Source organism: Scyliorhinus canicula, chromosome 11 (assembly GCF_902713615.1).
Source record: "Scyliorhinus canicula chromosome 11, sScyCan1.1, whole genome shotgun sequence".
Lineage (NCBI taxonomy): Eukaryota > Metazoa > Chordata > Chondrichthyes > Carcharhiniformes > Scyliorhinidae > Scyliorhinus > Scyliorhinus canicula.
Genome location: NC_052156.1, coordinates 150,440,173 through 150,455,109, shown reverse-complemented (window position 1 = coordinate 150,455,109; position 14,937 = coordinate 150,440,173). Strand labels below are relative to the sequence as shown.

The following is a 14,937-nucleotide window of genomic DNA, read 5'->3' as shown; positions in this document are numbered from 1 at the left end:
CAGTAGCTTCATTGCAGTGTTTATGTAAGCCCACTTGTGACAATAAAGATGATTTCATTTTGTTCATCGCTAAACATTTGTCTCGGTCATTGGCAGCAATGCTATCAGCTACTCAACCCGAAGCTCTGGAATTATTTCTATTTATAACTCACTTTCTCTCTGCTGCTCTCTCCATCTTTAAGTTGCCCCTTAAATTCTACCTTTTTGAATAAGCTGTTGGTCACCTGGTCTAATATCCACATCGAAGATTCCTCTTCTTGAGATTTGAGCCCTCATGATAGAAAGGCTAACATTCGAATAGCTGATGACATTTTGGGAGTGGACCGTGGATATTCGATTGACCCAACCCCGAAACTCCTAGTAAGCAGGAAAAGCTGCACACGCAGTTTGACCTGCTGTCTATTGATAGGGCGTGTGTCAGTTGTGGCGCCTGAGGGGTGGGGGGTTACTTATGAATATGGGAGAAAGCCAGCTGTCTCTTGGTTCATCAGCGAACATGACAGATGGCCTCATGGGAGAGTATCCAGATCCAGGACGTGGAAGGGAGGCTGGTTTCCACCCCGGATAAAGAGGCATTTTGGACCGTTTATGAGAGGCTTCACATAAACCGCAGAGGAAGAGTCGGTCGGGAATGCCAGAGGGCGTAATCTAACGGAAACGTTTCTAAGTCTGTTAGCGAGCAGGAAATGCCGGGTGTTTCCCGATAGCCAATCCAACAAGGCTGTCACCGGTATCGAATGTTAATTAGGGCACAATGGTACCCCACGGGCTTCATGCCGCAAATTACTGTCCTGCCAATTGATTCGCCGGGACAACGCCCGGAAGCTCCTCGTTAATCAGGGGAGCAGCTCTTAAACCGATCCCACAGAGCAAACCCCAGACAGCACGCAGCCATGCCACCGCGCAGATCTGCTTCACAGTTTGGAGATGCCAACCTGGCCAGACTGAGGAAAAACATCGAGTCCAGATGACACACCCTGTTCCCCCAACGGGGTTTGGAGGGTCAGCCGGTGCCGCCTGCGAGACAGCGGCAGTAGCCGTCAGCACGGGGATTGTGACCAGGAGGACCATCACCCAGTGCTGAAAGAAGCTCAACAGCCTCTATCGGGCTGCACAAGTGAGTTGTCATCGGCCCCCGCACACCATGGCATCCACAGCACACCCCACCCATGCCCAGCAGCTGGCACCGGCCTGTCCCCCACCATACTCCCAAACCGCCCCCGCCCCCAACAATGCATGAAGCATGCAGCTCATGATGCCCCCAAGCAGGAGAGGTTGGCCCAGAACAAACAGGAAAGGATCCTGACGGGTGGGTGGGGTGCCGGACCCCAGGTGCTAACCCCCTATGAGGAACAGGCACTGGAGGTCGCGAGGGTTGCCGAGGACAGAGCGGTCACCAACGTCGAGATTGGCCAGTGCCGCAGAGGTGAGTATCCCCCGGCACCCACCTGGATGACCTGTCTGTCACATGCGAATTGTTCATGCCGGCATGATGATCATTCGCTCCCACATGTCCATTCTCCCACAGGATCTCAATCTGATGGTGCCGTCCCACCCAGGATGGGCCCACCCCCCCCCAATCACCACCACTAACCCCCAATCCATGAGAACATCTCGGAGGAGATCCCAATGCGTCATGGCTGTCATCCCCACTGTCCACCAGCGCAGGAACGCACACCTCGGTGGGCAAAAGTAGTGGACAGGCTTCCGGGGCACAATCTGGTGAGCACCACACAGCTGCAGATGCACATCTGGGGGAGACAGCAGTCAGAGGTGCATCAGGAGGAGGCAGGAATATCCAAGAGAGATAACAGTCAAAGGTCTGCTCGATCCCAGGACCTGGCTGAGTCCCAGTCAGATGTTGAGCCTCTGGACCAGGCTATTCTGGAGCTGATGCATCGATAGCGTGTGGCTGTGAGATTCAGAGGGGGATGTCAGCGACACTCCATAGCGAATTGGAGGAGTCCCAAAGGCTATGGGTGCAGGAAACTGTGCTGGCAATGCGTGGCACTAAGGCCAACATTGCTAGGGTGGTGACTACAATAGAAACCCTGGAGCATAACGTCAGCACCATAAGCGGTGGTGCCCAAGGTGTTGCTCAGTCAGTGCCGGCCATTGGCCGAGCGCCCCAACAGCATGTCCGAGTCGCTGGGGAACATGTCCCTGATGCAGGTGGACCTTTGCTGGGGCACTGCGGAGCATGGCCCACTCACACAGGGGCATCGCTAAGGCCATCAACACCATGGTGCAGACATTGGGGAGCCTCTGGGACTGGCAGAGCCAGATGTAGCATGGGCATCCGAGCTCAATCGAGCTGCCCTTTCATCCCAATGTGATCCCCAGGGATCTATGGACCAATCGGGAGCGCTGGAGGCTGAACCACAGCCTCCCTACAGGGATACGATAGTGGTCACCGGCTCTCCCGCGTCCACTCCACCTCCCCCCTGACAACGGCCCCTGTGTGTATTAATCAATAAATTGTCTACTAATTGGTTATGGGCTTCAGATTGTCTGCCTTGTGTCTCTAACCTGCCTATGTCGTCACCCGACCCCTTGCTACATACAATACCCTTTATCCCTCATCTGTCTTCTATTCCTGAATAATCTAATCAGCTCAACAATTTTCTTCCAATGCCATGAGCTTTCATTTTAGCAACAATATTTTATGTGGAACTTTATTAAATGCCTTCTGAAATAAATTAAATCATCGTCCATCCCTGACCATTACTTCAGTTACTTCCTCAAAAGTTTAATTGGGCTCTTTAACTATATCCTAGCTTTATGGTGGCGGTCTTTAATCAGCTCAGAGCAGGAGACATTAAAACAGCTTGGTCAAAGAGAGAAACGTTCGGCAGGCAAGAGGTGGAGAGGCAGAAATTCAAGAGTTTAGGGCCTTGACGGCTGCAAGCTCAGCTGCCAATGGTGTGGTGAAGCAAACTGGAGATGAACAAGAAGCCAGAGATCTCGGAATGGACAGGGACTAGAGGGTTCTAAGGGCGGTTAGAGAGATGGGGAAAGTTGAGACCATTGAGGGATTTAAACATGATGGAGATCATTGGGGTAATAGCTGAGTGGAACCTGGTGCAAGTTAGGACTCAGGCAGCAGAGTTTTAGATGACTTCAAGTGTAATGAGGGTGAAAATTAGGCAACCTGTCAGGAGGGGATTGGAATAATTGAGTCTTGGAGGTAAAGAATGCGTCAGAGTTTCAGCAGCAGGTGGGCTAAGGTAGGGACAGAGACAAGTAGAGTAGGCCTGTAATGGCGAAGATGTGTTGCCAGCTCAGCATGTGTGTAAATCAGACATCAGAATTTTGATCTGTCTGTTCTTCCTGAAACATTGGTCAGGAAGAGGAATATAATTCATGTCTAGGAGACATTGTTAATGGAGATGGTTATGGTCAATGTCATTGTCCAGCATCCCCATCTGAACTTTCCCAGTCCCAAGAATGCTGTCTTCCCATCACTCGCATAAAATGTAAATGTGCTTCGTCGATGCATTTGAGTAACAGTGGCCTTACTCCAAGTCTCTTGTGTTCTGCATTTTGTTTTTACCACCTGCAATAACTCTCTGATTGTATTCTACAATTCTTTGTTTAATTTTTTTTTCCCTCATGAAATGAAGATAGGCACATGACAAAAACCCTCTTCCTGCTTCATTCCTCAGGTAACACTGGAAAGTTCTGGACCATGAAACCCAACGGCATTTTCTCCGTCTCCGGAGATACTCCCCTGGATTTCTCCATCGAAATCCATGCGGACAACCTTCTGTCAGTCAAAGTTCCAAATGGTCACTATCTTTGCAGTGACCACAATGGTATACTGAATGCATTGAGTACAGTTATCAGCAATGACAGTCTGTGGGAATTCTAGACCTTATTCAGACAGAGGTAAGCTTTACTCATTTGCTTCTCTTAAATCTAAGGGGGAAACCAGTTGAAAGATTGAATGTGACATTTTCTCTGAAGTAGATTTGCTGGGATGAGCAGGTGTGGTAGGCGAAGAGTATATTTCATCCCAGGGATTGGGATGAGAATGGCACTGCTGTACTTACTGTCCCATTCTTTCCAACGTCCAACCCATGTCAATTTTGGCACAGGTCAGAAAACATGTGAGGAGCACTCCCACCCAAAACCACTGGGAATCCATTTTAAACATGCAAACATACAAATGTGCAATCACACCACCCACAACCGAAAATCAGCCCCACAAAGATTTGACACCAACTTCAGGTTACCGCTTCACTCCCTATTTACAATTATAATATAGCTAAAAGAAAAATTTCATGCATTCCTTCTCCACATTTTCCATTGTAAATTTGTTCAACCACGTTTAAATTAGGAACTGCCCCTGCAAAATGGTTGTACTTCTATATCCTTCAACCAGTGCAGGCACTACAGCGCAGCCACTGGTGGGAGGATATAATGACAATGTGACCAGTTTACACAGTACTTTCCATTACAAATGCAGTTGGAAGCAGATAAAAATAGAGAAGTGATGGCTAAATTTCACCGTTACACCTTGGTCCAATTATCCTTGACCTCCATGTTCCCTTTACCTAAATGCCGCACTGCCCTTGGCTGCAACAGAGCTCTATTTTGTACGGTTGAGTAATGTAGGTGATAGCGATTCAGCGGCTCATTTTTACGCTTCACCCAACTTGAATTTCGGTTGACTTCAATTGAGATTAAAATCAGGAGAGGTGTATAAGAGCCTGCCAATTAATTTTTACCCATCTTATACCATCACACTTGTTGTGTTCTTTGTTTTTAGTTCTTTCAGGATAGAGAAGGTTGTAGCGCTAACAAAGAACAGCAAGCTGTGTTTAATAAACAAAGCTAATTTGTTACTCCACACTGAATTAGATTCTAATTAAGTAAAGATTACACTACACATCTACACTATTTTAAAAAAAAATTTTGGTTACCCAATTCATTTTTTCCAATTAAGGGGCAAAGTTAGCATTGCCAATTCACTTATGATGCATATCTTTGGGTCGTGGATCCAAAACTCTTGCAAACACGGGAAGAATGTGCAAACTGCACACGGACAGTGACCCAGAGCTGGGATCGAACCTGAGACCTCGGCAAGGTGAGGCAGCAGGGCTAATCACAGCGCCACTGTACTGCCCTCACATCTACACTATTAACTATACTATTAGTTCAACTATCTCACAACTACTCTGTCTTGCTCTCTTCCACTCTCTCCAGATATATCCATGTATCTCCCAGAAGTCAAGGAGGCATGTGATATTTATATGGTTGCTCTATAGCACCATCTAGTGACTAGGGTAGTAACATTACATTAACCCTTTATGTGCTTTACAAGATCCACATATTGTGACAAAACAAAGTCAGGGTCGAGGCCTCAAGGAACAAATTGTATTTCTATAAAATGGTTCTCAGTTTATTTTTGGACATTTGTTGAAATATGGGAGAATTCAAGTTCTGGAAGCCTTTGATGTCTCTGCACACATTTCCCTGGGATTTACCTCCAACATATCCTCCCCTTCCCTTCTGGAAGGTGAATGAACACTGGGGTATGGTTCCATCAGTGACCTTGCAAATGGATGGATTTGACAACCAATGGCAGAAGCGTGGGAGCGGGGCAGTTGAAAGCAGGAGATCACCTAATGGAACCTCTTGGAATAGTTCAGCTACAGTGGAATAGCTACCAACAACTTCATATTATATCCAATCAATATTCAAGTTGGTGTGGCAATGCATTGACTGTTTTTATATCAGCCTTTCCAGATGTAATTTTCAATAGAGGAGAACTTGGAATGGAATTGCTGCAGGTCACTTGTTCATATCAGAGGAGCCCCCAGTGTTTAATTAATAATATTCAGGTGGAACACATCGATGGACTCGAGAATGCAGAGACCAGTTGCAGTTGACCCTCATGTCAAAGGAACCTACGCCGCTGGCCTAGACTCAAAACCAAAATTGAAAGGGTAACTTATCACTGATGAACTACCCCCACTTCCATTTTCACTGACCAGTCACGAGCAAATGATCATAACAGAGCACAGGCATAAATAATCAGCAGCAGGATCATACAACACAGACAAGTATTGCTCTTCAATATGTAATCAATTCCTTTTTGAAAGTTACGATTGAATCTGCTTCCACCATCCTTTACAGAAATGCACACCACTTCATACTTTGCAAACTCATCTCCACTCTGGCATTTTATTGCCTTAAAGCTTTCCTACCTCCTTATTTGCAACATCAAAATACATCATAATTTTGAACACTCCCATTGAATTTCCTTTTACCCCCTCTGCTTGAAAGAGAACAATTCCAGGGAGATGTTTGTGACCGTGTTTGAGGAGCTGTTTGTTGCCGGGGGGGGGGGGGGGGGGGGGGGGGGGGGCTGTTTATTTGTTGTAACCTGTTTTGATACATGTTTGTAATAAAATATATTTTAAAAATAGGAAGAGAATAATTCCGGCTTCTCTTTTTGTTTTAAATAAACAATTTTATTGAGGTCGTTTTGGCTTTGTAAACAGTTACAGACATCAACAGAAAGAAAGCAAAAAAGGCAAAAATGTGCAAACATCCATGTACTTTCAATACTTCAATCGTAACGTACTGCACAAGCCCGCTCTTCTCCCACCGGTACTACCCGCCATATTTTCCCTCCTACTCTACTCTACGCGCCCCCCCCCCCCCCCCCCCCCCTGCTGACGCTCACTCTTCCACAAAGAAGTCAATAAATGGTTGCCACCTCCGGGCGAACCCCTGTACAGATCCCCTCAAGGCGAATTTAATTTTTTCCATACCCAGGAAACTCGACATGTCCGCAAGCCACAACTCAGTCTTCGGGGGCTTTGATTCCCTCCACGCCAATAGTATTCGTCGCCGGGCTATCAGGGAAGCAAAGGCCAAAACATCAGCCTCTTTCTCCCCCTGAACTCCCGGGTCTTCCGAAACCCCAAAAATGGCCACCCCTGGACTCATCACCACCCTTGTTTTTAGCACCCGGGACATGATCCCCGCAAATCCCTCCCAGTACCCCCTCAACTTAGGGCATGCCCAAAACATGTGAACGTGGTTCGCTGGTCCTCCCGCGCACCTAGCGCATTTGTCCTCTATCCCAAAGAATTTGCTCATCCGAGCCACCGTCATATGGGCCCGGTGAACGACCTTAAATTGAATCAGCCCGAACCTAGCACATGTCGCAGTCGAATTTACCCTACTCAGGGCCTCTGCCCACAGCCCGTCCTCCATTTCCCCGCCTAGCTCCTCCTCCCATTTAAGTTTCAGTTCCTCTGTCTGGGACCCTTCCTCCCTCATGAGCACCTTATAAATACCCGAGACTCTACCCTCCCCTTCTTTCCCCCTAGAGACTATTCTGTCCAGGATCCCCATTTGCGGGAGGTGTGGGAAAGATGGGACCTGTCTACGAACAAAGTCCCGCAGCTGTAGGTACCTAAAATAATTTCCCCTTACCACCCCAAATTTCTCCTCCAAGCTCCTCAAACTCGCAAAGCTCCCTTCCAGGAACATATCGCCCACCCGTCCCACCCCCGCCCACTGCCATACTCGGAACCCCCCATCCATACTCCCGGGGGCAAACCGATGGTTGTCGCAGATTGGCGCCCAGACAGACGCCCCCATCTCCCCTACATGCCTCCTCCACTGGCCCCATATCCGCAGGGACGCCACCACTACCGGGCTGGTGGTGTACTTGGCCGGCGGCAGTGGTAGAGGAGCCGTGACCAGGGCTGAGAAGCTGGAGCCCCTGCACGAAGCCGCCTCCACCCGCTCCCAAATAGACCCCGTACCCACCATCCACTTCCTTATCATAGCGATGTTGGCCGCCCAGTAATAATTAATCAGACTCGGCAAAGCCAGCCCTCCCTCGCTGCGGTTCCTCTCCAGCATCGCCTTTTTCACCTGCGGGGATTTTCCCGCCCAGACAAAGCTCATGATCATCCTGTTAACTCTTTTGAAGAAGGACTGTGGGATAAAGATCGGGAGGCACTGAAAAATAAACAGAAATCTAGGGAGGATTGTCACCTTTACTGTCTGCACCCTCCCTGCCAGCGACAGCGGGAGTGCATCCCATCTCCGAAACTCTCCCTTCATTTGCTCCACCACCCTGGCCAAATTTAACTTGTGCAGCCTGCCCCAGTCTCGTGCCACCTGGATTCCCAAATACTGGAAATTTTCCTCAACCAGCCTAAACGGTAGCCCTCTCAATCTGTTCTCCTGGCCCCTTGCCTGCACCACAAACATTTCACTCTTGGCCGTATTTAATTTGTAACCTGAGAACTGGCCGACGTTCCTCAGCATTCCCAGTATACTTCCCATCCCGGCCACTGGGTCCGACACGTACAGGAGCAGGTCGTCTGCGTAAAGAGAGACCCTATGTTCTACCCCGCCCCTCACCATCCCCTTCCAACCCTCTGCGGCTCTCAGCGCAATCACCAGCGGCTCTATGGCCAGCGCAAACAGCAGCGGGGAGAGCGGGCAGCCCTGTCTGGTCCCTCGGTACAATCTAAAGTACTCCGACACTTCTCTGTTGGTCCTGACGCTGGCCCTCGGGGCCTGATATAATAATTTGATCCAATCCACCAATCCCTCCCCGAACCCAAACCGTCCGAGCACCTCCCATAGATAGTTCCACTCCACCCGGTCAAAGGCCTTCTCGGCGTCCATTGCCACCACTACCTCCACCTCCCTACCCACCGGGGGCATCATTATCACATTAAGTAATCTTCTCAGGTTGGCCGCCAGCTGCCTACCTTTCACGAACCCAGTTTGGTCCTCCCCAATCACCTCCGGTACACAGTCCTCCATTCTCCCCGCCAGTACCTTTGCCAGGAGCTTGGCGTCAACATTAATCAGGGAGATTGGCCTGTAGGATCCGCACACCTCCGGGTCTTTACCCCGCTTCAATATCAGAGATATGGTGGCTTGTGACATTGTCGGCGGCAGGGTCCCTCTGTCCCTTGCCTCATTGAAAACCCTCGCCAAGACCGGGCCCACCAGCTCAGAAAACTTCCTATAGAACTCTACTGGGTATCCATCCGGCCCCGGGGCTTTCTCCGACTGCATGGCCTTTAGGCCCCCCAATACCTCCTCCACTCTAATCGGGGCCCCCAGCTCATCCACTCGCCCCCCACCTACTGTTGGGAAGGTTAACCCGTCCAGAAACCTTTTCATCCCCTCCGGTTCTTCCGGCGGCTCCGAAGTATACAGCTTGCGATAGAAGTCTCGGAATACCTTATTCAATCCTGCCGGGTCCTCCACTTTGCGCCCCTCCCCATCCCTCACTCTACCTATTTCCCTGGCCGCCTCCCTCCTCCTGAGTTGCTGCGCTAACAGTCTGCTAGCCTTTTCCCCATGCTCGTACACCACTCCCCTCGCCTTCCTAAGCTGTTCCACGGCCCTACTCGTGGATAGTGCCCCCAGTTCCGCCTGTAGTCTCTGCCTCTCCCTGAGTAAAACCTCCCCCGGGGACTCCGCGTGCTCTTCATCTATCCGACCCATTTCCCTGACCAATCTGTCCATCTCTGCCCTGTCTGCCTTGACTCTGTGGGCCCCAATTGAAATCAGCTCCCCCCGCACTACTGCCTTTAGCGCCTCCCACAAGGTTGCCGCTGAGACCTCCCCCGTGTCATTCACCTGCAAGTAATTTTGCATACACCTCCGAAGCCTCTTGCAGATCCCCTCCTCCGACAGCAGTCCCACATCTAGCCTCCATTGCGGGCGTTGGTAGCTCGCTCCCCCGATCTGCAGGTCTACCCAATGCGGGGCATGGTCTGAGATAGTAATTGCCGAGTATTCCGTGTTCTTTACCTCCCCTATACAATCCCTGCTTAGTACGAAGAAATCTATCCTAGAATATACTTTATGGGCGTGCGAGTAAAACGACTAGCCCCTTCCTGTCGGCTGTCTATGTCTCCAGGGGTCCACTGCCCCCATTTGCTCCATAAACCCTTTCAGCTCCCTTGCCATTGCTGGGAGTCTACCCGTTCTGGGACACGACCGATCCAAAGCCGGGTCAAGGACCATGTTAAAGTCCCCTCCCATTATTAGCCTGCGAGAATCCAGGTCCGGGATCTTCCCCAGCACTCTTTTAATGAAGTCCACGTCATCCCAGTTCGGGGCATATATATTCACCAGCACCACTCTTCTCCCCTCCAATCTGCCCCGTACCATCAGGTATCTGCCCCCCCTGTCTGCGGATATGCCCTCCGCCTCAAATTGCACGCGCTTGTTGATCATGATTGCCACCCCCCTGGACTTCGAGTCCAAGTCCAAGTGGAAGACCTGGCTAATCCAGCCCTTCCTTAGCCTGGTCTGGTCAGACACTTTCAGATGTGTCTCCTGCACCAAAATTACGTCCGCCCTCAGGGCTCGCAAGTGCGCGAACACCCGCGCCCTCTTAACTGGCACATTCAGTCCCTTGACATTCCAGGTGATCAGTCTGGTCGGGGGGCACAACCCACCCCCCCCCCCCCCACCACGCCGGTCAGCCATAGCCTTTCTCGGGCCGGCCCCCGGCCCGTGCGTCACGCCATTCCTGACCCGCCCTTTGGCTGCCTCCACCCTCGACCTCCTTTCCAGTGCCTATTTCAAGTTCCTCCCATGTCAGCAGTACATGCCCCGATACCCCCACCCCTGCCATCCACTGGCTGTGATCTCCCCCCCCCCCACCTGACTCCCTTGACTAGCTAATCTGCTAGCCCGGTGACTCAACACTCCGGCGCCTTCCTGTCGCATTCCCATTGTTTCCCCGTCCTCCTTCCCCACTCCCCGGCGCCCTATCCCCCTCTTCAACCCACTGGAGCAAGCCGGCTCCAGTGTCCTCCGCGAGCTGCACAAAAAGTACAAATCCGCCCAAAAAGGAACAAACAGAAATAAGAGGAAAAAACAATCAAAAAAAACCCCCATGATAAAAAAAGAGAAAAAAAAAGTAAACCCCCCAAACCAATGTCCATGAACAAAGGAAAGAGTCCCAAATGTTCCACTTGGCACCTTTGGCCCAGCAAACCGTTGAACAGCAGTCCAGGCCCATTCGGCGTACCTTCCCACGGTAATCCTCGGGCCCTAATTCGCGTCCGTGGGGCCTCTTTTCGGGACCAGCCCCTGATCCCTCGCAAAATCCATCGCTTCTTCAGGCTCAGAGAAGTAGTGGTGTTGACCCTGGTGCATGACCCATAGGCGAGCCGGGAACAGCAGACCAAACCTCACGTGCTTCTTGAACAGCACCTCCTTGACAATCTTAAAGGCTGCTCGCCGCCGAGCCACCTCCTGGCTTAGGTCCTGGTAAATGCGGAGAATACTGTTGTTTCACGTGCTGCTCCTGGCGCTCTTTGCCCACCGCAGCACCCGCTCCTTGTCCACGAACCTGTGGAACCTAATCACCATTGGGCGGGGGGGGTCCGTCCGGCCGCCCCTGCCTCGCCTGCACTCTGTGTACCCCCTCCAGCTCCGGCGGTCATGGAAAGGCTTCGGCCCCCATCAGCTGCTTCAACAGGTCTGCTACAAACGCGGCATCAGCTCCCTCAGCCCCCTCCGGGAGGCCGACCATCCTCAGGTTGTTCCTGCGGACTCTATTCTCCAGCTCCTCCACTCTGTCCAGCAGTCTTCTCTGCCGCTCTTTCAGCCCGTCAACCTCTAGCGCCACAACCGTCTGCGCATCCGCCTGCTCCTCCACCGCCTCTCCCAGCTCCTTAACTTTAACATCTTGCGCATCCAGCCTCTGGTTCAGCTGATCCATCGTTTTCTGGATTGGGTCCAAGCTGTCCCGCTTCAGCGCTTCAAAACTGGACTTCATTACCTGGAGCATGTTATCCAGCGCCTGCTGGATTGCTGAGTCCGGGGTCCGTGTGTCCGCCATCTTCAGTCCCAGGTAATTTTCTTCAGGTCCTTGCCTCTGTCCCTTTTTCTCCTTTTTCTTCTGCCTTCTGGACTCCCGCTGTTCCATGTGCCGCAGCCCGCTCCTCAGCACTTTCGCTGCCGCCTTCCTTCTCCCCGCTCCTTAACTTTTACCTCTTGAGCATCTGAAGTGGGTCCAAGTTGTCCTGCTTCAGCAACTCCAAAACTGTTTTTCTTCTCTTGGAGCAAGAAAGGTCCGTGTGCCCGCCATCTTAAGTTTCAGGTCAGTTTCCTCTGCTCCTTGCCTCTGTCTCTTTCTCTCTCTCCTCCTCTGCTTCCTGGACTCCCACGGTTCCATCGATTGCAGCCCGCTCTTCAGCCTTTTTGCGGCCGCCTTTTTGCCGCTCCTTGGTCCCGCTATCGCGGGGAATCAGCCCTCAAGCCCCGCCGGAGTGAGAGCCCGCCGAATGTGCGGCTCACTCAAACATCGCCGCCACCGGAAGTCAATTCCGGCTTCTCTAATCTCTCCACATAACTGAATTCCTTCATCCGTGATGCGTTGCCACTAAATCAGATAGCACAGTCAAGGTTGTCAACATGGAGACGTTGGTGGGAATCACAGAATGCAATTCCCAATAGAAGCATCAGTCAAAACCCATTTTAATGGAAACATAACGTGATTTTATTCAATCATTGGAAGCCATGGGGCCAGATTCTAAGCAGCATTACAGAAAGGGAACCAAAACCTGGGCCACAAATTGTGAGATACTTTGTAAGCCTCTGTCATGGTTGAATTTGCTTCTGGCACGTCAAATGTTTTTCACTAAACACCCTCTTTTATTGCAATTCTACTTTATGAGGAGAGGGCGTGGGTGGGAAGTAGCTGATTATTTTAACTCCATTCTATTTTGTACATCCAGGTGAGAATAAAAGATTCAGAGGAATATGCGACCAAAGGTTGTGAGTGCAACAGAAACAAAACCCACCCCTCAATGACGAAGAAGGTGGTTGCCCAAATTGTGTTCTCCAGCTGTGACTTTCTGTTCAATGTTCAGCCTGTATCTAAAGTAATTCCTATATCTCCTGGAAATGTGTGGATTGGGGTCTTCCTTATTTTTGGTGGGTGAAAAATTGAGGGGAGCACATTTTATTTTTTAAAGTTTCTTCTTTGCTAATTTGGCCTTCATGAGGAACTCATGAAGCCTCAATGGTGGAGAGGAGGGAGAAATAAGTGAGTGGGGTGCTCCCAAACTCCTTCCACTCTGTCACCAGCACAATCCAGAATGACATCCTTTTCTCTCTCCTCCTATATGTTGGGAGAACTGAATCACTGAAGCGTCGTTAGCTCAGTGGGCCAGACAGCTGCTTTGAAATGCAAAATAAGGCCAGCAGCGTGGGTTCAATTCCAGTGCGGCTCACTCGAAGAGGTGCTGGAATGTGACAACTAGGGACTTTTCACAGTAACTTCATACTTGTGGCAATAAAAGATATTATTATTACCGTTGTTTTTAAAAGGAGTGGGCATAACAGGCATTTATTGTGAAATTGGTGGCAAGCTATTGGAGCCGCTTTCTTAGCCACTTTAAAGGGAGCTATGAGTCAACCATCTAGATGTGGGACTGGACTCGCATCTAGATCAGACCAGGTAAGGTTGACAAGTTTCCTTCCCTAAACGAAATGTATGAACCACCCCATTCGCTTCATGGTCACTTTTACCAGATTTGTATCTGGATTCTTTTTAGCTTGAGCTGAATTCAAATTCTCAAATATGGTAGGATTTAAACTCCCTGCCTCGAGATTATTAATCCAGACCTCTGTGTTATCAGTCCAGTAAAATAATCACCATGTCTGTAATAAAAGCCCTGGGACTCGGAACTCAGCAGTATGATGGAGGGTCAACAACCTCCTGACAAACTCCAAATAATCGATGTATAGAATCTGAGAAACGGCAACTCAGGAATAAGCTGTGAGTCTCCTCACGTCTGTCAATGCAAGTCTCACCATTTAATCTAATGGAATCTGAGGGATCCTGAGGAAGTGCTGCAGTGTCCAAGGTTCTGTCCTTTAAATGGGGAATTTAAGTGAAGATCTATTTGCCTTTTCAGAGGAACCCGAAGGGTCCAAAGGCAGTGTTTGAAGAAAAGAATCTTCTCAATCTCCAGGCCAACTCATTTACCCCACAACCCATCACACAAAAAAATATGCTTTATCCACTGTCCTGTTGCTGTGTGAAAGATGTTGCTCTGTGGGACATGACTGCACACTTCCACAGCAATCCGGGGCCACACTTCAAACCAATTCATTGCATGTAAATTTGGTTCATCCTGAGAGAAATAAAAAGGTACGCTAATAAATTTAAGGTTTTTTTTTGGACAACTTTGCACCCACCGGCAATGTGGCCCTTGTCCTGCCATTGGATTTGTGCCTGCAACAGTCGGTAGATTTCAATGATAATCTCCTTCGTGAAGCACGGGCATCACAGATATTAGTCATTCCTGAGGCTCCGGTAACAGGATTGCTCAAACACTCTGGGCAGACATAACCTCCACTGAGGGCCTCCACTGAGTGCCTCCCCCTCCCCTTTTCCTCCTCCATCCTCCAGTAGCTGGTCCTGCTCCCTTGCGCTCATTCTCCCAGTCTTGCTCAAATCCAAGAAGACTATCTACTGGTGTCCCCATGTCTGTGTGATTGGTTTGTGCAGAAGTGATAAAGTCAGCAAAAGCGCTTCAGCACCTGCCATGCCTGTAGATACTACAACTTGAAGCAACAATGGAAAGCATCAAAATACAGAAAATTTGAGAAAAAAACAGATGAAATCAACCAAAGACGAACCCGTTAGTAGTTGATGATCACTTTAAACACCAATGATAAGGATCCTTTATTAAGCTGTATCAACTTCAGAGGTCATCAGCTGGAAGTTCGAGCTGCAAAATGGCAACACTGGCATAAAATCAGTGATTGATGTCATGGACGCCATGCCTGTTTGGCATACTTTCAGCGGATGTTAACTGTGCATGACGCACCTTTAACAAGATGGGCGGTTGCCATGTTCGTTTTGGAAGGGAAACCAAAAGAACAGTATTATTTAAATGGAGAACAACTACA

The 14,937-nt window shown here is 49.8% G+C and overlaps 1 protein-coding gene across 2 annotated transcripts in view; it reads left to right on the top strand.

The window, feature by feature from the left end:
• Window positions 1-12,922, top strand: part of LOC119973493 (fascin-3-like) — a 49,112-nt gene extending 36,190 nt beyond the window's left edge. The window contains exons 6-7 of one of the 2 annotated variants that reach the window (XM_038811723.1): window positions 3,666-3,888; window positions 12,753-12,922. In XM_038811723.1, the coding sequence (XP_038667651.1) occupies window positions 3,666-3,871 (206 nt within the window). In that variant the 3' untranslated portion in view covers window positions 3,872-3,888; window positions 12,753-12,922. Of the gene's footprint in view, window positions 1-3,665; window positions 3,894-12,752 lie in introns of those variants that run through there. The other variant, XM_038811724.1, reaches the window with a different exon arrangement.
• Window positions 12,923-14,937: the final 2,015 nt, after the last annotated feature.